The sequence below is a fragment of the Seriola dumerili genome, unplaced genomic scaffold (genome assembly GCF_002260705.1).
Source record: "Seriola dumerili isolate Sdu_G_001 unplaced genomic scaffold, Sdu_1.0 BDQW01000331.1, whole genome shotgun sequence".
Lineage (NCBI taxonomy): Eukaryota > Metazoa > Chordata > Actinopteri > Carangiformes > Carangidae > Seriola > Seriola dumerili.
Genome location: NW_019174586.1, coordinates 2,207,540 through 2,234,000, shown reverse-complemented (window position 1 = coordinate 2,234,000; position 26,461 = coordinate 2,207,540). Strand labels below are relative to the sequence as shown.

The 26,461-nt window shown below is 39.6% G+C and overlaps 4 protein-coding genes across 4 annotated transcripts; all 4 read right to left on the bottom strand.

Moving 5' to 3' along the window:
* Positions 1-2,190: 2,190 nt before the first annotated feature.
* pola2 (DNA polymerase alpha 2, accessory subunit) lies at positions 2,191-8,773 on the bottom strand. Its single transcript, XM_022760189.1, has 18 exons — positions 8,433-8,773; positions 7,780-7,904; positions 7,549-7,631; positions 7,352-7,409; positions 7,075-7,184; positions 6,379-6,578; positions 6,082-6,170; positions 5,545-5,697; positions 5,003-5,065; positions 4,792-4,843; positions 4,463-4,581; positions 4,247-4,285; positions 3,961-4,034; positions 3,721-3,823; positions 3,479-3,585; positions 3,182-3,238; positions 2,967-3,093; positions 2,191-2,813 (listed from the first exon to the last, which is right to left on the bottom strand). The coding sequence occupies exons 1-18, from the start codon at positions 8,515-8,517 to the stop codon at positions 2,661-2,663; spliced, it is 1,797 nt and encodes a 598-aa protein (XP_022615910.1). The 5' UTR covers positions 8,518-8,773; the 3' UTR covers positions 2,191-2,660.
* An 899-nt stretch (positions 8,774-9,672) lies between these two features.
* On the bottom strand, positions 9,673-16,757 carry LOC111232771 (type 2 DNA topoisomerase 6 subunit B-like). Its single transcript, XM_022760431.1, has 14 exons — positions 16,685-16,757; positions 16,374-16,497; positions 15,375-15,428; positions 15,180-15,301; positions 14,976-15,059; positions 14,841-14,896; positions 14,334-14,405; positions 13,922-14,126; positions 13,058-13,181; positions 10,944-11,093; positions 10,679-10,800; positions 10,152-10,262; positions 9,846-9,944; positions 9,673-9,734 (listed from the first exon to the last, which is right to left on the bottom strand). Exons 1-14 carry the CDS (start codon positions 16,703-16,705, stop codon positions 9,687-9,689), a joined length of 1,392 nt encoding a protein of 463 aa, XP_022616152.1. The 5' UTR covers positions 16,706-16,757; the 3' UTR covers positions 9,673-9,686.
* Positions 16,758-17,930: 1,173 nt separating this feature from the next.
* Positions 17,931-21,542, bottom strand: LOC111232685 (thiosulfate sulfurtransferase/rhodanese-like domain-containing protein 1). Its single transcript, XM_022760311.1, has 4 exons — positions 21,479-21,542; positions 19,291-19,419; positions 18,817-18,979; positions 17,931-18,651 (listed from the first exon to the last, which is right to left on the bottom strand). The coding sequence occupies exons 1-4, from the start codon at positions 21,489-21,491 to the stop codon at positions 18,597-18,599; spliced, it is 360 nt and encodes a 119-aa protein (XP_022616032.1). The 5' UTR covers positions 21,492-21,542; the 3' UTR covers positions 17,931-18,596.
* A 677-nt stretch (positions 21,543-22,219) lies between these two features.
* On the bottom strand, positions 22,220-24,295 carry LOC111232661 (leucine-rich repeat neuronal protein 4-like). The gene is made up of 2 exons (XM_022760279.1): positions 24,132-24,295; positions 22,220-23,398 (listed from the first exon to the last, which is right to left on the bottom strand). Exon 2 carries the CDS (start codon positions 23,394-23,396, stop codon positions 22,605-22,607), a length of 792 nt encoding a protein of 263 aa, XP_022616000.1. The 5' UTR covers positions 23,397-23,398; positions 24,132-24,295; the 3' UTR covers positions 22,220-22,604.
* Positions 24,296-26,461: the final 2,166 nt, after the last annotated feature.

The window sequence follows — 26,461 nt, the reverse complement described above, 5'->3', positions numbered from 1 at the left end:
AATATAACTGAGTGAGAGATATGAATTCACTATAGAGAAGAGCTGTCCAGATTATGAGTGGCCATTCGTGACTGGACTCTCTCTTTGAGCCCTTTTACCCACAGGAAGGCAGTGTCCTACCACAATAAAAGCATACCTTGCCCCTCTCCCATTTTATTTTACTTTTTATTTTTACTGTATTTATATAGTTTAATTTGTTATTTGATGATAGAGTTTCCTACTGTCCTGGGCTTTTATAGGACTTTACTGGACAATTTAGTTCCTTACTAACAATAACCCAATATTACAGTAATATAACACTGACATGGCCTATTCTGTGCTGACTACTTTTAACTTTGATACTCTAAGTAGATGTTAATGCCTTCTACCTCTATATTTCTACATTAAATGCAGGACTTTAAATGGAATATTATTTTTTCCACAGTATTGTATTGATATTACTGTACTATAAATTTCTTCAAATCATCTTACCTGACAGTTTTTTGTTCATTCCTCTTTTAAGGTCATCTATGACTTCCAGTGCAATTGTCGTTGCTGGAGTCACTGTGGTTCAAAGCTCAGAGAGCGAAACCTCATCAGAGAAGCGCAGCACGAGTGGCAGTGGTAGAACAAGGACTAGAAGTGGGGGACTTGCTGTTGGATCACCAAGGATGGAAAAGGTGGTAAATGAAAGTACCAGGAGCAAGGGAGATGACTCTGGTAGTCACAAAGAAGAGAGTAACTCCACTAGTGAGGAGTCAGTGAGTCAGATTGAGAAATCCAGGAGTGAAAATGTCCTGAATCAAGGTCCTGATGACAAATCAGACAGCTGTAGAGAGGAAGTATCACAAAGTGTTAGTATAAAGATTGAAAATGGAGCTGCAGAAATAGAAAAGCAGGAGCGAAGGAGCAGTACTGAAGAGAGCAGTGCTGAAGAAAAGGATGAGGAAGAAGAGGAGCATGAAGATCTTGAAGAAAGAGCCGATGGTGAAGGTGAGGAGAAAGAAAACAGTCAGAGAAATGAAGAACAAGAGTCCAGAAATGTGGAGGAAGATGATGGTGAGGTTTCTGCCAAAAAGAACACAGCAGAGGAAGAGGAGGAGACAGAAGCAGAGGAAGAGTTGGAGGATCAGGGAGATGATAAAGACAGTTTGAAGAATGAAGACGGCGAGAACAGAACACAGGGTTCTGCCTCCTCTCAGGATGAAGAGGGTGAGAGTGAACAAGATGACAACAAGATAGGTGAGGATGAGGAGGGGTCTGCTGAAGAGGAAGGCGAGGGTGAGGAGGAAGAGGAGGAAGAAGAGCAGGGGAGTGATGAAGTAGGAGAAGCAGAGGAGGAAAGAGATTCAGAGGACAGTATCATCTCACCACAAAACAGGTAAGATCATATAGGAATACAACGATTTTCTTTGCAAATGACTGAACCTAAACTAAATATGAAATAATTATTTTGTTTACAGACTGAAAAAGATGCACATTATTCCAGAGGAAGCAGCTGAAGATGATGACGATGAGCAGAAGGGGAGTAAAACAGGATCCTCAGACGAGGTCTCAATTGAGTTCAGCGAGGAGGACGATATTGAGGATCTCCTCGCACCTCAAGAACAAGGAAAGAAAGAGTGAGTACAGATTTCACTTCTCTGATGGCAAAAACACATCTGCATATGCTTCTCACATCTTTTAAAACATGTATTTTCAGAGAAAAGGACCTGAAAGTTGATGACAAACCTGAAGGTACGGTCTCAGCCAGTCAAAAGAATCACAAGATGAAATGAATATACAAAAATCTTGTTGTTGAAGATTCTGATTATGTGTTCAACTTCTTTTCCAGCAACTTGTGACAAGGTGGAGATTTTTCAAGTGGAGCTGGACAATTCGACAAAGACAGATCACCAAAGTGACTCTGATGAGTTTGATCACTTTTATGACTAAATACGTTGTTTTAAACTGCCTAACCCTGAGAATAAGGGACAAAAACTACCTCAGTCACCTGCAATTTAGGAGAATATTTAAAAAAGACGTTAATTCATAGATAATGTTGATTATTTAGTTTCTTGGCATTTAAATAGAGATGGATATCTAAATGTTACATAATTTCCATTCAAAAATAAAAGAAATCTCACCTCTAATAATGGCATTTCTTACATATCAAACATTTATTTCTTTTAGTTTTGAGCTACAATTTATAGGTTTCTTTCTCCTCCAGTCAAAACATACCATAGAAACAAGAAAACATACCATAGAAACAAGATATAAAGCTCTGGCACAGGAAAGGAGCAGACTGTGCAACAATTTTATTTTTTTTTCTCTTAACTTTTTGCATGTATGTAACCCAAACCGCAGGCGAATAACATTCTCAAGTGGAAGTAAGAGGAAAGTACACAATAAAGTACAAAGGGTGACAATAATTTATTGAAAAGAGATCATCTGCTGTAGTGACTGCTATTCCTCCACAGTCCTGACACCACCAACCAGAGTACTGTACACCCCAACATGTTTTGTCATATAAAAATAAACCGGTGGGCAAAATGGTCTCAACAGCACAAGAGTCGTTTCCTGCTTTTACATATTTTACATCCGAGAGCCTGGAGAGTGCAGCGTGCAAAACTGCTGGCAAACTGGTCCTGGTTAATCAAGTCACTTCTGTTGAGAGTGAGAATTTAAAGTCTTTGTTATTGTTAGATTTTCACCACCTGAGCTGCCAAGCAGGGGCTCACTCTCTTCCCATCCTCTGATGTAGCGCTGCGCTGAATGAGCAGCCTGCCGTAGGTCCCACCCACCTGGCCTTTAGTCAGCCGTCCGGGATTGACACAGACACAGCCGACAACATCCTGAGGACAGGTGAAGATGAAGTTTAAAAAAACAAAAAACATAAATTCTTACATTCTTTAGTGTCAGTGTGAAAATGTATCCTCTATTACACTTCATGTAAATGATTAACTATTTAAATGTGGACTACATGTTAATGAAAGGGATGTTTGCACCTTTACAAAGTAGCGCAGCTCAGAGGGGATGATGAGAACATCGGGGGTGAGCGGCATCTGACCGAAGCTCTGAAACTTCTCATAATCCATGTTAACGTCCTCCACAGGTGGGTACAGCGGGTAGTAACTTCATGTTAAGACAGAAACAGAGGGGGCATTAATGCTGGGCATCCTCAAAAATAGAGAGAACAAGTGAACTCTTTCAGGACTCCCACCTCCTCTGGGTCAGCATGTGTTTCAGTATCCGTGAAAATCTGTCTGATCCAGTGCCACTGCAACACAAATCAATGGTAGTTTTTACATAAAACTCTATAGTGATGGCAACCATTAACATATTCATCAGTGCAATGCAATTATAGCTTTAAAGGGTTGTTTGTGTGAATAATGTGAAACATATTTGAAAACAAAACAAAAACATATTTTCAGTTCTAGTCAGTTCTAACTGAGCTCCTTTGCTGGATGAAGGTGTGTGACCATTACAAATTGCAATTTAAGCACGTAGTCTTCCTCACCAGCTGATCTCCTCTGCGCCCATGTGGAACAAGATGTCGGTGGACGTCAAGCCAAAGGTCACGCCATCGATCAGCAAGGTGCAGGGGTCAGGGACCAGGGTGACACGCTGCAAAGCATGAGGAGAAAACATTGTCTGAGACTGATTGTGATGATGGACTACGAAATTTCCAGTGACGATAAAAACAAGCAGTTTGTTTGTTTGGCGTGAAGAATCCTACAGTCAGGTCTTTCTGTGTCTGACCTGGTCCTTGCTGAGATTTGGCAGGGTGAAGGGAGGCTGTGGGTAGATGAAGTGGTGGTGGATGTCTCTCTGCGAGGGCACGAACACCAGATGACAGCCAACACTGCACAAAAGAAAATATGAAGCTTCATGGAGGAAAAAAAAAAAAAAAAGTCTGATGAAAGCACAATACAAAGCTGCTCTTATGGTCACCTGGAGCTTAAACAGTAGAATCAGAGTGAGGAGAGTTATGACACGTACCTTCTGGTGCCATCCACGATGCTTTCAATACATCTTGTGAAAATGGCCTCAAATGTCTCAGTCACCTGCGCTTTCTGTTGGAGATGGACACATATATTCAAGTTAAACAAATTAATCCGAGCTCAAAAGAGTGATTAGAAGAGCGACTATTATGTTGGACAAGAGGAATTCATATTTCTGTCTTTTGATTTTTTTAAAATCAATTTTTAAAAACAAAATGAGTTCAAAGGGAAGAAGGTATTCTGAGATAAACAAACAAGCGGATCATGTCCGCTGTTAAACCTACCTCAATTTGTTCGTGTTTGGAATCCACAAATGGGCCCAGCTGGTGAAAAGAAGGGAGAATTGGGAAACTCACACATAACACTGAATCAAAAAAGGATTGTGCGCCTATAAACTAGTGACAGGGGAGTTTTTATGAGCCACTGTGTGCATCTAGCCACACATGGAAAGTATCTGAAATATAGTTTATGATGCAACAAAAAAAAAAAAGTTACTATACCAGTAGGCAGACATCAGGACGATCCCTCACAATGACATTGATTAGGTCCAGCAGAGGGTCAAAGGTCAGACTGTCAGAAGGGGTGTACGGTCCACAGGCCACCAGTACATTCATTGGCTCTGCAATTGCATGAGATGACGAGTGTGTTTTCATTGATGTGAAAGAGAAAGTCATACAAGCGGACTGCACATGCCTTCCTTTTGTAGTTGAGAGTTCTCTGCATCATTCAGTCACTGGAGATTATTGTAAGATCCATGTCTAGTTAAACAAGTCAGTAACAGGATACAGTGATACCTGTATGATGCGTTTAAACCGACATTGTTGCTTACCTTCATCCATCTCCATTTTCACCTCCGAAGTGTAGAAAGGAAGTGGGACACTCTAAGAAAGGAAAAAAAAGACAAGACCATTAACAGAAGATACACAAACAGGTCTCAGCTCTAAAAGAACGTCATTTTTAAACATTTCAAGTAAATGTGGCTTTAAAAGGCTTCATCTTTGACTCGCTCATGTGTCAGCACTTGTTAACTTGTAGCTGACCTCATAGAGTTTGGAAGCCACCAGTTTTCTTCCTGTTGTGTTCATTCCCTCCATCATTACAACCTGTAGGAAGAGGACAGACAAGGGGATGAATCTGTGCTCCTTCCCGCACAGCAGTCTCATACACCGCAGGGAGGCAGTTATTGATTCTTATGTGGGAACGGTTGTTTTTGTCAGAGTTCTCGGTCAGACGCTGGGTGAGTCTCCAGCCCAGGTCCTTGGCATGCTCTGTTACTCTTGGTGGACATATAACCTGCTGCACACAAACCTCAGTGCACAGGCAAAGGAGAGCCCACCACTCAGTGTGCGTTCATCACTTCATTACGGTGTGTGCATTTTAATCGAGTGACTCTCAATGGTAGAATACATGACAGATAATAGTAGCATAGAGCTGCAGAGATGGGTGCACATCTTAGAGGAGAATCATGCAGGAGACATTTGGTTCAATGTCAAAAAATATTTCCTAATACAGCTAAAACAACATTCACAGCAGACCCATTTGTAGCTTGATCTATCACAACAATTGTGTTCCTTCTGCGCACCTGTCCAGGAAACAGGGAGTACTCTTTGAGCTCCGATAGGTCAACAGGTACTTGCTGACCACCTTGCTCTGGTCCCGCCTCCAGCAGAACTGACTGCGCGTTCAGTTTGCCATTGCTGTCGCAGCACACCTGTCCCAGCACTGTTACACTGTCCTACAGGTGGAGAAACACAACAAACTGAGCAGTCAGGTAATAGTTATACAAAGATATAACTGAGCTGTATCTGTTTTAGTCACATAAAACAACAAATGCGGATTACACAGTAGAAGCCTAGTCGAGGCACGTTTTATCCACATACTAGGACATTTCTACAACAGTTTTATAACATAAGAGAAAACTTACATTCATGTGCCTGAATCCAAGTTCAAAACAATCAAAAGCTCATTACAATGTACAAGTTTAGCAGTTAACACATTCACATTAAAAAACTTTTAGGCTAATTTTATATTATAAAATATAAGATCTAATCAAAACTTCAAAAACAGGTTTAAGCTTCTGTGATTAAATGAGATGTCCACAACAATCAAACCTCTGTACCTGCGCGGGCAGAGAGACAGGGGAGAACTCTTCGATACTGAAGTGAGACTTGAGGCCCTCTCCCAGCTCCTCTATCTTCTCTGTCAACACTGGGGAGGAGAGATGCAAAAATATGTATTACAGGCTTCAGGCATTTCTACTGTCTCCATTTAGCTGATCTGGATTTTCAGTTACTTTTAATGTATGTTTTTACATCTATACATTAAGGGGAGCCTTTGTTTTTTTTTTTTTTTACAGACAGTAAGTGTCAAGATGTCTGAGATTGATGACGTTGAATAAATCTGTACAGCTACATACCATTTCGAACATCTCGCAGCCTCTGGAACATGTACTTGTAGCTGCAGCGGAGGGAGTCTTCAGGACCTTCCAGCAGCTCCAGCTGGACGCCTTCACCCGGAGCCTTCCTGCCTACCCAGCGGGTGCCCTGCACAGCCCCAAATGTAACCACCACCTCCCCTTTCCCCCCTCGCTGGCTGTACTTCTGTGAGGGAGTTGCACTGCAGAGAGACATGGGAGGAAGGGCAGAGTCTGGTCACAGTGCAACAAATGTCCATTTTATCAAGTGATTCAGTCTTATGGTTCAAAAAAGGTAATTTTCTCTTGTTGTCATGGCTCCAAAATTAGGTCAAGTTAAAGGCTAACTTAACGTTTTTTTGGCTTATTATGTCGATTATACAACTCATGCTTATTTAATTTGAGGATTCTGAAAAGTGATATATAAAGTTTACTCTTACTGTGAAAGTCATCAAAATCAAGTCTATAACTTTTCACTGTAAAAAAAAAAGAGACTGTCTGACTAATTAAATTACACTTGGAAACACGACAGACAAGCAGATATTGTTCACTTAGTTCACACAAGAAAGTGATTTCAATACAAGGCAAGACTGAATAAATCTTAAGTATGTTTTTTCTTAACAGTTGACCAATATCAAAACCAGGAAGCAGAGCGTATTTGTGGGGATTTGGCTGCTGTTGGTCTGCACTGCTGAATACCTGGGAGAGAAGCTGGCAGGAGACAGCAGCAGGCCCGGGCTGGCCAGCAGAGCTGCACTCCTCTTTGAACGAGGGTGTTCGGGAGTGGTCAGTGCTCGTTTCTGAGAGCCCTGCACAGACGTAAACAAACATGGTCAGAGCAGAGCATACAGAAAACACAAACATGCTCAGACTCACTGTATGGACAGCTAGTGAGCCACACCTATACTAATTCATCTTTTCTAAGTGAATGGAGAGTGAACAGGAGTAAAAAATAAAAGTTGTCATCAAAATTTACCTTTGCAGGGGTAGAGTAGGAATCTAGTAGATCGTCCTCCTCCTCCTCAGCTTTGATTCTGAAGAAATGATGTTAAGGTCTGGTCAACATGTTGACAGTAACAAGACACTCATCACAGACAACAGGTAAATCCAGAAGGAGGAGCAGCTGGATAATCAAGTGTGTTTTTTGTTCCGAGAGTTCACTGTGAAGGATACAAGTCCTGCAGAGAGTTGATGTCTCTGGTTCTGTTATGAGTTTCTTCTATTCTGAAGCTTTGTTTATTCCTCTTGTTCAACACCTGCAAAGAAGATAGACACACACACACTGTAAATTGGTTTCCTAGGGGTTCCCACCAATTCAGATGAGTACAAAATGGTAGAGTCACAAATAAATGTGGTTACTTTATTGACTGGAAAAATATAACAAATTCAGTATGAGCCTGTCACCTCATGTTCAAACTGCTCCAGGTTGTCCAGGGTGAGTTTCAATCCATTTTTTGTGCTGCTGTAGGCCACCCACTCCAGCACTATCTTGTCTATCTGTAACCTGCTACAAATACACTGCTCCACCACTGAAGGACAGAAGGAAGGACAGCAAGTGAAACGTAAAGCAAGCTGCAAACACACTGAGGGACCATAAATACGACATTACAACAGTTACTGAAAATAAAACTATAAATCAGAGGATGAGGAGGATAACAGGTGGCATAATTGTTGTGCAGGTTTTTTTTTTCTAAAGTCTGCCTTTACATTCTGATATAAGAACATTTAAATTGAGAATGAATGAAGTGCACAAACACTTTTGCATTTGACAGTAATGCAAATGTTCATCTGCAGTCACTGGAAAGTGATGTAGATGTTTACAGAAAGACAAAACACAACATAAAAGCCCATACATTGGGATGGAGCACAGGTGACAAGACACCTCATAAAATCCGTCACATAATAGAGACATACTGTAGTTTACTCTATAGCAGATGGGACCAAACATCGCAATGTAGCAATACAGTCACATAACGTTGAACCCTGTTGGACGGTTGTTGAGGTACTGGCTGCTTTCCAGCTAAGATTGAAAAAATTAGCAGATGTTAGCTACTTACTCTTGTCGAGGACCGAGTCATCCTGGTAGGGTATGCCGAAAATTTCCAGCTCTGATTTTAGGGTTTCTGCAGATAGTTCTGCCATTGCTTTATGCTGTATAGTCACTAGACACTGTGTTGTAAATATGGAGGAATTCAAACGTAAGAAGCTCGAGCGCAACGTTAGCTTTCGTCTCACTTCATAACAACGACGTCGAACCAATTCTCAACAATGCAACTTCTAAACACCAGCTACGGCAGTTTGCTCCAGCTTAGTTTGGTGGAAGATGTGAGAGCTGTGACTAAATCTGACCAACATTAGATGCACATTTCATTTTACCGCGAAAAAGCGCTGTCGGTGTTGGCGGCCGGAACTTGCGTCACATCCAAAAACAATAACAAGCGGAAGTTAGCAGTGCCGAAAAAATAAGTCTCTGTTGCCACCTATTGGTCACTGTGAGAATGTTCACCCTGTTAGCCGGGGCTGTACGAATACTTTCATGTTTAATTTGTTTTTCCCTGTTCAACTACAAACAATAGCAGTAACTGCGGAGGTATATAATGCAACCTTACAGCGTCAGTAGGAATATAAACACTGTAGATGCCCATGCTACTGTACCATATTGTTTATTTCGGGCTACATAATAAAAAAAAAAACATCAACAAAGGAGTGTTTCAGATCAGAAATGAGTCAACTGAACGAGTAGTTGACGGAAGAGAAAACAAAAACGTTTTTGACAAATGATTAATCATTTTATTTTTCAAATAAAAATACCAAAAATGTAATCCTTTCAACTTCTCAAATGTGAGAATTAGCCTTTTTTCACATTATAGTAAATTGAATTCGTTTTGGAGTGTTGATCAAACAAAATATGACATATAATGATGTCACCTGGTTCAGGATATTTTCACGGGCAAGTATCACAGTATTTTGATTGAGAAAAGAGATTAATCAGATCAAAAATATGAAATAATAATAATGAAAATAACTGTTAGCTGCAGACCTTATATATATGTATTATATAGATCTCTTTTAGAATATTTTATATCTTAGAACTGTGTAAAAATCAATCACATCTGGTATAACACACAAACTATAATAAGCCCAGTGTATTTTTAAAATTAAAGGTTAAATAAATAGCTATTTCAGCCATTACCGGCATATTTACAACATGCACTACTGCCACACTAAACTGCAAAATAATCATCCTAGTGTTAACTCCTTCCACAGGTTTCAAATGGAACAAAACTCATTCTAGAAAAACACAGACAGTCTCAGATTTCTGTTCTCGTGGCCCCATCACTCTCAGGATGTTCTTCCATCTGTGGAAGCAATGATGTGGTGTTAGATTATGGTACAAAATCAGAGGTCTGACAGTAATGAAGCGCTGCTATAGAAACTAGTAGGTGTCAAAAAACAAACATTCCACTCACCTGAACAGAGTAGCACCTGCCCCTGGGGGTGAATTTCCATGATGTCACCCTCCTCAGAGATTCAGAGAGGGAGGCCGACAGTTCATGAGTGTCATGCACCTGATAAACACATACATTATGTACAGATATCTGACAGACAGGATCAACATGGATGCGTGTTTATCTTTGTATGTAAAAGATGTATTTGCAGTGTAGCTGCTAATATCTTTGCTTGGTGTCTTTTACTAATGACGAGATGTGAAAGTGAATAACTATTTTATTGTTTATATAAATATCTGCATGAGCATTTTAAAACTTTTTTCACACCTTCATGCTGTTCAGACAGGCATTTCTGAAGTCCATGTTGCTGCTGCTGCTCACGATACTGATGGATGAACTGCGAATCACGTCGACAGCTGAACGCAGCTTCTCTTGGTCCTTTCATGTCACACACAATACCCAAACACACACTATTAGGGCTCTAGTAAATTATTAATTTCATAATTTATTTGATTAATAGAAATGTCAAAATATAATGAAAAATAACCATTTCAATCTCCCAGAACCCAAGGTGACATCTTATTATTGCTTGTTTTGACCCACCATCAGTCCAAACCCCAAGGATATTCCATTCATAATAATTAACAACAAAAACAAAAGCAGCAAATTCTGAGATTTGAGAGGGTGGCGCCAGGAAATGTTTGGCATTTTATGCTGATAAACAATATCAATAAATTGATGGTCAAAACTGTTGCTGACTTATTTTCTGTGGATCAATTAGTCAAATAATTGTTCCACACACCATCTTATAAAACTAGTAGGCCAGTTAGTGTATATGTGTTTCTCAGACTTGCCATTTTTCTGCGATTTTGGGCTTTCAGAGTGTTTTTCAGCTCAGTCTGTAGGGTTGTTGTGACTGCCTGTCTGTTGTTGCTCAGAATATCCTCCAGGTGGTGCTCGATCAGTGCCTCTGTATCTGTAAGAGGATAATAGATTTCCCTGTTACCACTGTAGCTAAAACAGTATTTTATTCTTGTATTCAGCTGTAGAAGAAAAAATTAAGACAGGCCACCTGCAACCCATTATTTTGTGAGTCTACATGATGCAGTTGTCTCTCACCCATAACATCAGAGATCTGGGAGGTGAAGGGGTCACTGTGCTGCAGGAAGAGAAAAAGCAGGAGACTCTGCTGCATTGTGGGAAGACGTGATTCTTCCTCTGAGTTTTCTTGCTCTATTTTATACACGGTGCCACCACTGAGTGCAAGATCTGCAGAGGAAGTTAAAATATTATTTTGCAAAACGGATAATGAGGAGGGAATGGAAGGAAAGCGTGATTATTAGTGATGAAACAGTAAAAACATTGCAAGTCAACACTGGTTGAAGGCACACTAGTACAATTACAGCAAATGGAAGACACACCTTTGGGTTGTGGTTTTGGTTGCGCAGGTAATGTTTTAATGTTTGGTTTTAATATTTTCATACCAAATTAAACGAAACCTTACCAACATACATGTTTGTGGGAGAGTATCTTCTCTTTGACAGCCAGAGACTGGGGTAGACTGTACTATGAGACCTTTTTTTTTTTTTTTAAACTTTATTTATCATGTATTGTGGATGAATAAGCTACTTGTAATTACTGTAGACCTGTGGTTTTGCTTGTGGTTCTGATTCACTGTGTAATCTACAAGGGAAAAAATAAAATAATGCAACAGCAGTTTCTGAGAAATCAGCCAGTTTTTAGCTTTTTCATGATACAACTTACACATAACTGTACTGCACTATATTATATCCTATTGTCTGTACCAGACAGCGATCATTTAGCAGTGATTAAATTTAGTTTCCAGATTAAAGTGTCTCCTTACATTACATCAGATTAACCCAAATTCACTCTCTCAAACATAATTTAGAGCTGTCAGACTCTTTAACTTAACTAACTTTAACCTATTGTTGATTTAACTGAACTGTTTGCCTGAAAGAAGATCTTGTGTTACTCCAGGGCTTAAATTAAACCTGTGATTAGGCTGGTTTTAATTCAGATATGCTGACTGTTGCCTGGAAACATACAGATTATTTGGACTATTTTAGTTAAGATTAAACACCTACAAGGTATTTATTGAAAGGAGATTTACATGTAATAAATGCAATCAGTTTGCATCAGCAAATAACATTTTACATTTCTAGCCTTGGTAGTGGCGTTGGCCTATTGGTTGGCTGGTCCACAACTGTGGGCCTCTTTGCAGACTGAAATATCTCTACAACTATTGTACAAATTTCTGAGACATTTTCTACATTCATCTTCTCCAGAGGATGAATTGTTCCATAACCATGCTTGTCCTTATAATGATTTTTGGTTTTTAATGACATGCCTTGACAACTATTGGATGGATTGCCACATAATATGGTACACACATTCATGTTTCCCTCAGGATGAATTGTAATAGCCCTTAACTTTTCATCTAGCACCATAATCAAGTCAAACTTTCTGTTTATGACATTATCATTTAGCTGAAACCCACTTAGTTAAGGTCTGGGAAAGATCAGGGTCAAAGTTACAAAGGACAAATTTAAACACTGATGTCTAGTATAAAACAGGATGGGAACCAGAGCATCCTGTGTCAAAGCCAAACACATGGTAAACCCCTTCTCCACCCCAGATTCTGCACAACAACTTTCTGTTGTGAGAATTCTTTGTGACGTGGACGTATGCAACACTACTCTTTGCATCTGAACCAAATGTTTGCAATCGACATAAACCACTTATGCGAATTACTTGCATATGAGCATATTTCACAGGAAACAGCTTTGTAAAATGCAGTGGCAATCATTTCACTGCTGTGAAAGCTTGCAGTCTATTCTCTTCAAGTGCCGTCACAGGTTTTTGTTATCGTCTTCATTGAATGTTCTTTTTTCCTACTTCCACTGTTTGGTCTTGTTTTATTCTTCTGATTCAAATTATGGGCCTTTTGTGATTCATTAAGTTTTTATAAGCAGCTGCAGGCCATGGTTTTGTGTGCAGTCTCTCACAAATGAGCACAGGTGGTTTAAATTACTCTCAGGCCTCATTTCAAACCTTATTATCAAGAAGTATCTAATCCAAATTTCAAGTGTTACGTTACTTTTGCAGGGCAGGATTAACTGTCCCGGACTTCGGACCTACTCCAGGTTCAATTTATAACCTTTAAAACTGGCCCTTACCAGTATGTGTTGTTCCCATCAGTGGTTGCTGTCTACCTTTGAAGGAGGAGCAGCGAAGGCCATGCAGGGTCAGTTCTTGACAGCCCAGATGAGCGGGGAGGTTCTGGAGGAAGGTGGAGGGCCCTGTAACAGGAACATTACTGGGGCTGTAAACCAGCACCTAGAGGCATGTGAAGTCAAGGAAGACTAATCCAAATCAGATGCCTGGACCACCTCCACGGAGTCAACACAAAGCAGCAGTGGTTGCTACCCACAACTTTGACCAAAAGTGAGGGCTGGAACATCATCTGGCCAGCAAATCAAGAGTGTCGCCTTCAAGCTGCCTCTTCACAACCACAGTCCAGAACAATGTCCACATTACTGCTAGGTTATAGCACCAATCTGTTGATTTTACACTGCATCTAAAGCTGCCAGTATAGTTTTGTCTGAAAATGTGCACTTACTTAAACAGTACTGCATTTCCACAATGTCTCTGTCTGGCTTTTCACTATGCCTTTGTGTTTGGATGTGCAGAACAACTATAAACACACTTGATTTACGACGTGGTCACACGACACGTCTGACTAACTGGTTCTTTATGCACAATCCGGCCCTTACCCTCACTCATAAAAAAGATTTCAAAATACTTTAGCTCCTTCACTTGGGGCAGTGACTGACTCCAAATCCAAAGGGAGCAAGCCTGTTTTTTCAGGCAGAGTACCATGGCCCCAGATTTCGAGGGGCTGGCCCTCATCCCTGCTTGCACACTCAGCTGCAAATGGTCCCAGTGCGGACTGGAGGTCACAGTCTTAAGAGGCAAGCTGAACCACGTAATCTGGAAAAAGCTGTACTGAACACTGTCTACAACTCTGCCAAGAGATTCTGTACCTGACAATCACCACCAAAATGACAATGATCAGCAAAGGATATTTGTATGTGAGTGAGCTGGGTTGCCAGATTGGGGTATTGCAGCACACAGGGCCTGAGAAGTGTTACAGGCTGAATGCTGAGCTCCCCGTACAGGCCCTGATCCATGGCTTGTGGTGGGATACTGAGTGGTAACCTGCCTCCAAGGACAGGGTGTCCTCCCTGACACCAGCATCCTTTCTTCACACACTCTGGAGGCCTTTGAACCCGAGGAGAGAGAATCACTTTTTGCAGTTAAAAGCAGGCATACAGTATATACAGAAGTATTCATGTTGTTGCAGCATTGATATATGAAGATAAAACTTGTATTCATTACACATCTGTAATTTCCCTCCTAAAAGTAAGACAACATTGATCCAAACAAACAACCACACATTAAATAATATTAAAAATTTGAATTACTGACTGTGTATTACAAGTGACATCCAAGATCAGTGATGGGTCGTCTGCCTGTGCAACTTTACTTTTGATTTTCACTCTGCATGAATAGGAACACAATGTTTGTACTTCATGAAAATGGAGGCTGACATTCCCATTGATCATTTAAAATTATGAACTTCCTTCCACCCATGGGAGATTAACTGGAGTAGTGAGCTTTTATCTTTGTGGCTGTTATTATATTGTAACTCCAAAAGCCAAAAATGTTGCAAGCCACTATTAAAATCTATCCTTCTGCAATGCAATCCTTGTGTGTGAGGCTAAATTTTACTTCAATAAATTACTTTATTAAACAAACTATCTAAATACTGTGTAATGCACAGAGACTGCATAGGTCACATTTTAAAATAAATGTTATATAAAGACACAGTTTTACAGTAACCTGCTTTATTGTGGTCTTATTTAATGTAAGGTAGGCTCCCTACAATTACCCAAAAGAAAGTTTTAACTTTTGCCTTTGTTGCTGCTGTCAAACCTGAATTCTTGTTGGAGGGTCTTCTGGTTGAATTTGAATTTGAGGTGGATTTTAATCTGTGAAAAATAAACAAGTCATGTTTTTGCTAACTACCTTATCATATAACTGTAAATAAGGAAACAGATCCTTTCATACCCCTGCATTAGCCAAACTGAATATGCGTAGGAATGCCTCTATATGAGCTTGACACTCTGGACTGAAAAGTCTTGCATCTTTCATCTGTATAGTGCAATGAGATAACGTGTCACATCATCAATCATTAATGACATTTGAAAGGAAATACATGAAAAAATTTCACTTCAAGATTTAACATTAGTAAAGGGTCACTATTATTTGTACCTGGAAGGAGAGGAGTAATCTGAGGGAACCGTACAGATCAGTAAAGGAACACAGCTCCTCAGGGTCGGGCTCAGGACACAGCCATGCACAGGGAAACATGCTCTCCTTCAAATCTGTGAGGACTTATGCGGCAAAAAGAGTCATATGGGATACAGAAACTGAAGATGAGTGCATATGTTGTATGTGTGTACATACCAGGTTGGAGTGCTTTCATTTTAATCCCTGTGCACCAGGGACCAGCAGCTGCAACTGCACAACAAAGGGGACTGCTGTTACAACACCTGGCAGTTTGTTACTGTACACCAGACCTATATTCTTTGTTGTTGCACCTCGTCCTGACAGCTTTTTTTCTACCGTACAGGCTTGAATCAGTGCCAATACATATGGACTGGATGACTTGCACTGTTTTGTCAAATCTCTCTGGAATTAAACATCTGATATCCATGTGTTTTCACTATGTCTGGCAGATTTTTACCTCAAGTGTCATTTTTATTTATGGTTACTTAATACCCATGTTATTTTATAATTCATGTCTAAGGATGTTGAAAATTTCCTCTGACTCCATTCTCTGCACCAGTGGTAGGCAAACAGAGACCCCCCCCCCCCCCAAACAAAACACATTTGGTCCAAAACAAAACTTAATCTTTCATATTGATACTGTGGGTAATAGTGTATATCCAAGGCTAATGTAAATGTAAATAAATATGACCTTGTAACATCTGATAATGATCAGAGATTTGTGTGTCAAACCAAGCATAAATAGGTGACAGTCTTTTCAAGGCAACAGCAAGCACAACAGTACTTTCATTCACCACAAATGAAGCAGACCACAGTTTAATGTGTCATAACTTCATCCATTTGACTTTCAGGTCTTCAAGCACAACACAAAGCATAAAGTTGCCAAAATGAGTCACTTTTTGTCAAATGAGTACTCATACTGGTAGTAGTGTTAAAGTGCTTGCAACTCAATGTTTCAGTGTTTGGAGGTGTTTACTAAGATATTTTTGTTTTGTTTTACATATATTTAAAATAAGAGTGATCAAATGCATAGCTTCTACCCTGTTCCTTTGTTCATGTACATTTAACAGATATTTCTACCACACAACAAGGGATACTTCATGTCATCCTCCTGCTAGTTTAACCTGATGGAGCAGTTCACATTGTGAGACCATTATGAGAAGAGTTAAAGCTTACCGGTGCAGTATAAACTTTGAACAGAAGTTCTGGTTTCAGTCCACAGAAGAACCAAAAGCCCTCCTGCCCTCCTAAAACCATGCTGCTGCCTTTGCTTTCCCATTAGCATGACCAGCCTCAACACCTGCAGAGGTAATTACATAAAACACAAACATCTAGCTTAGCAAGCTAACGCTACATATGTTATGCTAGTTAGCTTCAACCGGAGATGACCAGTCTGTACTTTCTAAACATTTACAAACTGGGGGTGACAACACTAAACAACATTCTTACACGTGTTTCTAGCTGGAACAGCTAATTTAAACCATTACCTGCTGTATTTCTCTGAGCATTTTTGTGTACTGACACAACAGCACTCGATAATGAATTTCAGATGCAGTTTCCCACTGGTTTACTTTGCTAAAGCAGAGTTATCGACACTTGAAGTCCCTCTGCACCCAATATCACAGCTAGTAAAGTTACTACACCTTTGAAGTCGCAGTAAATATTCCTACAAAGGAAGTAAATACCTTTGGTAAATAGTAAAAATACCAATACCACATTGTAAAAACACTCGATTACAAGTACTTTGCTTGAAAGTGTTAAAGTGTTATAGTAAGTAAAAGTATGTAAATAAAATCAGGAGAACGTACTTAATAAATTAAAAGTAAAAGTACTGTAGCCTACTCAATGAACAAAATGGTCCCTGTGAGGATTATATCAGTACTATTCATTCATGTGTAGCCTAAGCAGCATTTTACTGTGGCAATTGAGGTGGAGCTAGTTTTTAAATTATTTTATATATGATCAGTTAATTGTTTGTTTGGTTTGTAACAATTCAGGAAGTAGCGGGAAATGCTTTTGTCAACAATAGTCCAAATTTCAAAATAGAAATTATTAAAAGGAATAAACAGTTAATCCTCACATTTACAATCTGGAACTATACCACAAAGTTTTTTACCTGAAAAATGACCTAACCATTATCACAATAGTTGCCAATTAATTTTCTGTCAGTAAACTAATCATTTCAGCTCCACTACAAGTTTCATTTATAACAAAGTATCATATTTTATAAGCTCTTAATATGTTTTGTATGCAAAAATCGTCATTTGTAAAGTAACTTAAGCTGCCAGATAAATACAGTGCTGTCAAAAAGTATGATATTTCCCTCTGAAATGTAGAGGAGTACAAGTATAAAATCGTATGACAAGAAAATACTGACGTAAACTACAAGTACCTCAAAACTGCACTTAAGTACAATACTTGAGTAAATATACTTAGTTACATTGCAGCACTGGGTATGAAGTTTAAATCGGTAGTCTATAAATTAGGAGGAAATGACCATGACTTGATAATTGTAATAAAGTAGGATTTTGTAAATACTGAAGTCATGAGTCTGCAAAAAAAAAAAAAACAAACAGCCAAACTCAGTAAATGTAAAGGGCTTCAAGATTGTACTATGCAATTGCTGTGTGCATATTTTTACCTTGCAGGGAGTGCTTTTCCTAGTTTTGCATGTCTAGATATTGAGCTCTCATAAATGATCCACACAAATACATGTAAATAACATAATTTTATTTATATTCATTCATACATGGTGCACTCTATGAAAACAAAACAGTATCAAAAGATGAAAAATAAGACACCGAAATGTTTCTCGTTTGTCTGTCGTGGTTTCACAATTGCCATTTTGTATAAATATACAGAATGGTGAGAAATTAAAGGAAAAACCTGAATAAATGAGTGCAATCATAACAAATGCAGATGCCTCCATACGGGGAACGAGGGCTCACTGAAAAGTTTAAGGTGTATAAAAAATAGTTATATGTTAGCTTTGTTTCCAGTATGTAAATATTTGGATTTGAAATGTTCACAGCTAAATTACGGAGGAGCTTGTGGAGACAGTAGTATTTCTATGTGTCCCTAGTGAACACTTTGAACACAGTTGGCCTGAAAGCTTTGATGCTTCAACGAGACTTTGTCAACCCATCACTAATGGTCTTCACAGTCTCCATATTTCAACCCAGCGGAAAACATATGAGAGACCACCAAACCACCACATGGGAGAATATCATTTGGTCGAATGTTGTTCATCCCTCCAGTAGAGTTGGAGAATATATGACAAGGAAGCAATGAAGCTGTTTTGGAGGCTCAAGGTGGAGCAACACCTTACTGGGACACTACATGTGGATTTATCCATTGTTTTGTCACCCATCTGTACACGAGGCTTTCCTTCCACACAAATCACTTCCCCTCTTTCTCAGACCACTCCTTGTATCCTCCAGTATAATTGCGTGCACTGAAACACAAGACAGAGGAACACAATAGAAGAGTTGTCATCATTACATAATTACTTATTACATAATAGTTAGGGCTATTAATGTAAAACACTGCCTGTTTAAAAGCAAGATGGGCTGTGGGTGTGTGTGTGGGTATTATGAATAGTAAACAATAATTTATTTACTTTGCGTATCCAAGCTCATGGGCCATGCCTGTGGCCACTCCCCCTCGCCTTCCCATCTGGCAGTGAAACACCAGCTCCGGGGCGTCCAACGCTGGCTTGGTTACTCCGTACGCAGCCTTGAATTCTTCAGGCCCCTTTGTAAAAGCATCTTCTACTTTATCAACTGAATGAATAATGGGAGGAAAGGAAGAAGCATTTTGAGATTGAACAGATGATGGACATACAGCATTAACATCTATCAGCATTAACAAATATACAGAACCAGCCTACAGTAGACTGATGCTTTTTCAACAAGGCACACTTTGGCATATTAAGTATACACAACAACACATGCGGAAGCACTTTGGTCTGGGTTTGTATGGGAGTGGAAACAATGGGGGAAAAAAAGGGAAATTTCATGCTCAGGATGAGACAATGGTTAACACTGTATGCCTTTTAACCTTGGAGATTTAATGAATTTAAAAAGATGCTCACCTGGGATGTGAATAGATCCTGGAATATGTCCTTTATCCACTTCCTCTTTACTGCGTACATCAACCAGGAGGAGATTCTGGCTCTTTCCCAGAAGCGCTTTCAGTTCCTCATAAGAGATTTCCTTGGTAACTGGCAATGACAGATGAAGGACATCAAAGCCTTTGCAAAGTCTGAGAGGTCATTGTTGAAAACTTCTATAAGATTGCAGAATTCACTTTAAATAAGCCTGACTCAAGATTTTACTACGAACTTAAAAAGAAGAACAAAAAAAAAGTTAGTAGTAAAAACTTTTTTTAAATACGATAATTAGGAATGTACCCAACAGTAAGGGCACTGGGTATCACCCATGATGTGACTGATACACATTTAATACCCTTTGTTTGTCAATGTTATTATTAAATGCAATATTTCCATTATTAGTTAAATCCATTTTCAGTCACAAAGGGCTACTGTGCTAACATTGTTAAGAAAAGTGCCACATAAATAAAATGTGTTTATTATGATTATTATTATTATGATTATTATTACTGACTGTGTTTTTAGTGGCACAGCAATAATAATGAATAAAATGAGATACACACTGAAGTACAGAGATTTTGAATTACAGTTGTATGTATTAGCTTTTCTTTGAATGCTTATGGGGCTTTACTTTTCATTTTAACTTAACTTAAAAAACAGGAAAAAAATTAAACAGTAATTGTGGCATGTGGAAAAGTTTGAGCACCCCACTATGTCAGTATTTATTAACTCCCCCTTTGACGGATAGCACAGCTTGTCAACACCTTTTGTAGCAGCTGAGAGTCTTTTTATTCTTGATTTAGGAATTTTCCCCCTCTCTTCCTGCAGATCACTTCACACTCAAAGATGTTTTTACACTGTTCTGCACACGCAGCATGTTTGCAATCTACCCACAGATTTTCAGTGACGTTCAGGCCAGAGGACCGTGAGGGCCGTTCACAGTAGTTCACGGTGGATTTTAATGTCTGCTTTGGATCATTGTCCTGTTTTTAAAATCAGCCTCTTTGCAGTGTCAGTTTCCTGACCGACTGCAGGACATTTGCATCCAGAATTTGCTGCTATTTAGTGGAATCCATTCTTCACTCTGTCGGTGCAATGTTTCCTGTGGCACTGGCTGCCACACAACTCCAAAGAATAATTTTTCCATCCCCATGCTTAAAAGTTGTCAAAAATACTAAGTACTTAGTAATTTGACCAAACTTTTGATGCATGCCACAATTAAGTGATCATTCTTTTTTTAAGTTCATGAAATAAAAAGTGACACTTGATTAACATTTGTAGAAAGGCAATTTTTTTCTAATCTATTTGCTGCTGGGGTTGAATTTACTTCTTTTCTCAAAAATCAACAAAATATGGAAAATATGGTTAGCCTGGGGGTGCCCAAACTTTTGCATATACCTACAGGTATCTCAATCACTATCTGGAGAGCAAATCAGACTGAATGCCCATTTGGTTTCACTTTCATCATTCACTGATATTTGACTGTATTTGAATCACTGATAAAAATCATAAGCATAGGTGATAACTGAATAGGTCTGGAACCAGGACAGGATACAAGTTGGTGATCATGATAAGAAAAAAAAATCATCATCTCCATTATCAGGGTGCATTCATCTCCTGAAGACGGCTCCCTCATGTTGGTGCTAGTGCTTTTTCTTATCAGACAGTGTACCTGTGTGTGGGTGTGTGTGTGTGTGTGTGTGTGTGTGTGTCAAAAAATTAGGAATAAAGGTACAATACCCTCATTGCCTTTGGTATGCTTATCAGATTTATCAGCTTCATTTAATTGTCAAATACTGGAAATGGTTTATTGTTGCTTGGGTAACCAGACTGCATTCCCACAAGACTTTAATGCCTGCTGAGTCATTCTGAATCAGTCATGTTCTTACAACCTGATATTGTTTCCTCTCTCATTATTTATCAAATCGCTGCCTAGATAGTTGCAAAAGACCCACAATTGTTAACACGATCTGACAATGAAAATACCATTAATGCCACTTAAGATACGATTGTTTATTCATTAACTGAACAAGTGTTAGATAACTACTTAACTCAACGCAGGTTTCTAAAACCAAAATTAAGGATCTTTAAAGTTGTTCAGCCAATTCAGATAAACTAGAGTTAGTTAAATTATGTCTATCTCAGTGAGTCAGGTGAAAGAAGGACTCACCTATGCTCGCCATCCTGCGTCTGTAAAGCTGTGGACATGAACGGTACCTTCTTCCTCGTATTGTTTGACGGCAAATCATTGGCTTAGACACCGGGGAAAGGCGGGACTTAGCTTGAATGACTCCAGATGTTGGCCAATTAGATGAACTTCTTGCGGTATTGTTTCAAGACTTTCAAAATAAAAGTTAAGAACTTGGAGTTGAATAAACAGTTGTGGAAGTTATATTTAGGTGCGTCACTTAACTAAAAGTAACAATAGCAAAACGTTCAAGAAGTCTTGCATACAAAATCGTGGGCAAAAGTATAAAAATAGCACTTGAAAGTATTAGAAGTAAAACTACTCCCTATAAAGAATGGCACATGCCTCCAAAACTAATGCCGTCAATTGTTTTTAATTATCACTTAACGTCATACAAAGTGAAGTAAACAGAGAAAAACTAAATCAAATCCATATTTGGTGTGTTGTACACTTTGCCTTTAAAATAGCACCAGCTCTCCAAGTTATTTGGCAGTTGGTTGTCTGGGCTGTCTCAGTGTCTTGTGTTTCAGAGAACACAGCCCAGAGTAAACAGCATACCATCTGATGCCAAGGCTCATTTAAGCTGTTGTGGTTCTCACTGTGGCCCAACAACTCAGTTTACATTATCATGGTTTTTCCTTTCCTTTGTCACCCATCTGTATGTTATAAAATCTAGGCCTATTCAAAATCTTTTGAATGAAAACAAAAAATTCAACCACAAGAGTCTATACACAGTTTTTTTTATTAAAATAATTGTTAGTTTATTACAAAAGTTTCAGTCAGTAAGTATTCTCAAAACATTATTTACAATTTAATTCACTACAATAAACCTACCGAGGTTAATTTGCCAGCAAATAAACCTGTAGTTTTAACCCAAATATAACACAATTAACTATTTGTTAGTGGTTTTCCATGAACACTGCTGCACTCTCCCAATCTGATCACATATCGATTCCTGAAACAGGAATGTAAACAACTTTGATTCTCTAATGAATCACAAGACCATCCCAGAACTGTTTGACTTTTGTTCGTGATCACACTGCTGTGCCCCCCTCCATCTCAAGGGGCCTGTAACTGGGTTGGATCATCCATGCTGCAATAGTCTGTATTACAGAGTTCCCTCTGTGCTGTAAGAAGGGTTCCCTAGTCCATCAGTGGAGTCTTCCTTTCCCTTTTGACATACTTTATGTTTCCATAGGATCACAGATGTTATGATGATGAGTAGCAGGAGGGCGACTCCTCCACCTATGACCCAGGCAAACAGGTTATGATCAGAAGATTCAGGAGGGTCATACCGCTTACACGCGGACTCTGAGCGGGTGCTGTGTCCTGCACTGTTCACCGCTTCCACACACACCTTGGTCCCAATTTCCAAAGATCCCACCAAACCTCGCCGCCGAGCACCTCCAAACTCCAAGGCATCACCGTGGCTTCCCTCAAACACCACTCTGTACCCAGTCACCACAGAGGATGGAGCACACCACTGCACCTCTACCATCCCCCTGTTATCCCCTTTAGTGATTGGCAGCAGTGCTTGAATGCGTGGTGAATGAGGAGGCTCATCAGCCCCACTGATACCAGGACAGAGGCACCCAGTCTGCTTTAAAAGCTTGGCGCAGGGCTCCTGATTCTCTAAGCAGGGGTTGTGCTGGCAGAGTTTGGGTTCCTGGTGGAGCTGGGGAATATTCACAGAGGACAGCACTTCAGGAGGAGAGCTGTGGTTGTCAAGGTAGTCATCTTTATAGTCATCATCTGAGCCCAAGTCAGTCATAATTAGGATTCGTGGAAGAGTGACGGGACGGGAAGTTGAGGCGGCATGAATGAGGAGGTGGTAGTGGAGGAGTGGTGATGCATTCAGAAAAAGAAGAAGTGCAGCCAGGTTCTTGCCCAGTGACGCCATCTCTACGGAGTAACAAATGACTATTACTTCCAAAAATATTGGTCATTTAAAAACTAATACAGCAATAAACAGATCATTAACACTGTTAACAGAAGGTCCAAACACATACGTATAAGGCAAGAAGTATCTGAAGTGGTCCTAAAGATAAGAGATAGAGTATATGAGGTTTCAAGATTTCCCCCCTTTTGTTATTTGGATATGTCAAAGAGGAGAAGAACAAACAAAAAAATTGAGAGTCAAAATAGAAGAAAGCTATTTCGCCAGATTGAAATCCCTAGGATGCTATTTCCCCATAGTTTATGGCTAGGAAATGTCTTTGCTTATAATCAAACATTTTCAATGTTTTGGTTTCCATCCCTAAACAGCTTTAGATAAATAAATGCTGAGTGCTGGAAGAAAAAAATACAACTATTGGGGGTGACCCAATCAGCACGTCCATCATTTTCTCCTGGCAGCAAGCCCGTTGAATTCTGTGGGAACCCAGAGCTGAATCAGAAAAGTAGAAGGATTTCAGTTTACTCTCTGCTTGATTTTGAAAATAACTCGAATCAGCGAGAATATCTTTTCTCATGCCTTGAAATGCTGAAACGGATGACTGAATCTCTAAGAATAAACATGTAACCACTCCTGTGGTTTCAGTCTGGTCAACACACACAACACACATATCACCGTAGAGATAAAGTGAATGGAAACTAAAGTAAAGCAAAGAAAAGTGCTCAAAATGTTTTACTGTACCTGTTGGATGTTGATGGATATTTCAAGTCTTTTTCTCGTGTTCCCGGTCTCTCTGCTCACACCGTGTGCTTACTTACTCTTCAGATTTCACCGTCTTAAGTTGTTTCCCTCAGTCTCTCTCCTCCTCCTCAACACCCCCTCATTTTCTCTGCTCAGTGCCTCTCCCTCCCCTCTCCACTCTTTCATACTCTGTCTTTTTTCCCTTCTCCCTCTGTCTCAACAGGGTTTCCAACCAGCCATCGCTGCGCCTTTATAGTTCTTTTTTTGTGGAATTCTTGCGATTATTGTGTCAAGAAACTTTGTGTGTGTGTGTGTGTGTGTGTGTGTGTGTGTGTGTGTGTGTGTGTGTGTGTGTGTGTGTGTGTCACCCCATGCCTGTGTGCTTCTCAGCATATTAATTTGCTGAGCAGCAGCAGGAGGCAGGCTTGTGCTTGTTGCAGTATGTGTTTGTGTAATCTCTAGGTATAGATGTCTGTTTTTGATAACTTTTTTAAGAGATAAACACCCCGCATACTCTGCAGGTGTTCTTGTGAAATGAACAGGACACAAGGTCACTTCAGTGTGTGTTTATGTGTCCCTTTGAGAGTGGGGGATGAAGAATGCATGCATGTGTGTTTATCATAGACCCCCTCCACCTCTTGCAGCCACCATTGTGACAAGCTGGAGGGGGACGATAAAAGCTTTCTTTTTTCTCGTCCTTTTATGGGGTGAAGCTGGCAAAGTGGGCGAGTTCTTTCTTATTCCAAGTGCCTGCGTTGAACAGATGAGAGTCAAAGTACAAGGGCTGGAGCCTCCTTGTTTTCCAGTTACAGAACCCAAAGGATTAGAGAAACAAAATCCCAGGGACTTTTTCTGTTTTTTCTTAGAATAAATGCCGTTCTTTAAATTTCAGTTGAGCTGACGTAGAATCTGTTTATTGTTGAGTACATGTACATGAGAAAAACCAGCAACATAAAGCAAAGTGAGGTTGTGAGAAGTTGCACTTGCATATATAAATCAACTTCATATAAAGGCAAATAATGTAATAATATGTTCACAAGATAAGGGCTGAGTGGAAAGAAACACTAAATTATTGAGAGAAGAATAAACACTGAAGGGAGACTTAAATTTATAGCCATTTAAACAGTACAGCAGGAAATACAGAGCAGATTTATGTACTTTTTTATTTGGATTTTATGTACTTACAGTAATTGGGAGAAAATGCAGTGTGAAGATTCATAGATTGTGTGTCCAGTACATGCATGGTTGTACAGATGTACAGATTAAGACTGAACGTGACTGAATCCAAAATGAGAAAAAGTATCACACACAAAAACTGAGTTCTAGACCCACTTAATTTTAATGGATAGTTGAGGGGTAGCCTATGCAGCTTTTGATAACACATGTAATATGCCTCTCAAAAATTTACAACTTTGCAAAAATGCTGAAATAAAATGACCAACAATTTCAAGCTGGTCTAAAGCTGAATTTTGCTTTCTGGTAAATGTGTCACAATTTAGATTCCCTCCCATGCCTAAATCGGTAACATATGTGCCTGTTTAAAGGGAGCATTAGGGAGATATTTGTGAAGAAGAGACAAGCCCTTTGCAACAACTTCTTTGTTAAATTTGTTGCTCACTGCCTCTGAGGGAGAAGCTGAAGTTCTCTGACATTTACCATGTGGCAATGCTCAGAAAAAGGTGGTGCCTTGGGTGAGAAACATCAGTCACGACGTTGAAGTTCTTGACTCATGTCATGTCATACACATGGAGGGCATGTTACATCCAAACGATCTTTTCCTCGGAGCTACATGACACACAGAGCCGTGATCTACTACGCTGGGTGGGCTGCTTTGTGCCAGACATTGAGAAGATGAACTAAAGTGGAATAGTACAATTACTCCTCCCGCGGCAGATTGGTCTATTTAACTGATCATATTTCTACATGAAACTGAGGGGGGCACAGATGGTAGAGCAGGTTGGCCCCTGATCATTAAATTTCCCAGGAATTTTTTTAATTGTTCGTTGTGGGACTATGTGTCACTGTTGGTTGGTCAATCCACCCCTTGGGACCTCTTTACAGACCAAAATATCTCCACAACTATTAAATGGATAACCACAGAATTTGGCACAGACATTCAATGTCCCCAGAGGATAAAGCAAGTCACTGACTTTTCTTATAGTGCCACCATGAGGTGGCCATCATGTTACAATTAAAACTGAAAACAATCACCAAAATAACACAAGAGTTAAAACTGGACATAGTTGTAAGCCAGCATGGGGATATATGCATGTGAAATTTACCTATATGCATTGCTGTCTTGTGTTGTGTGAAGTGGAGCAGTAAGTGTT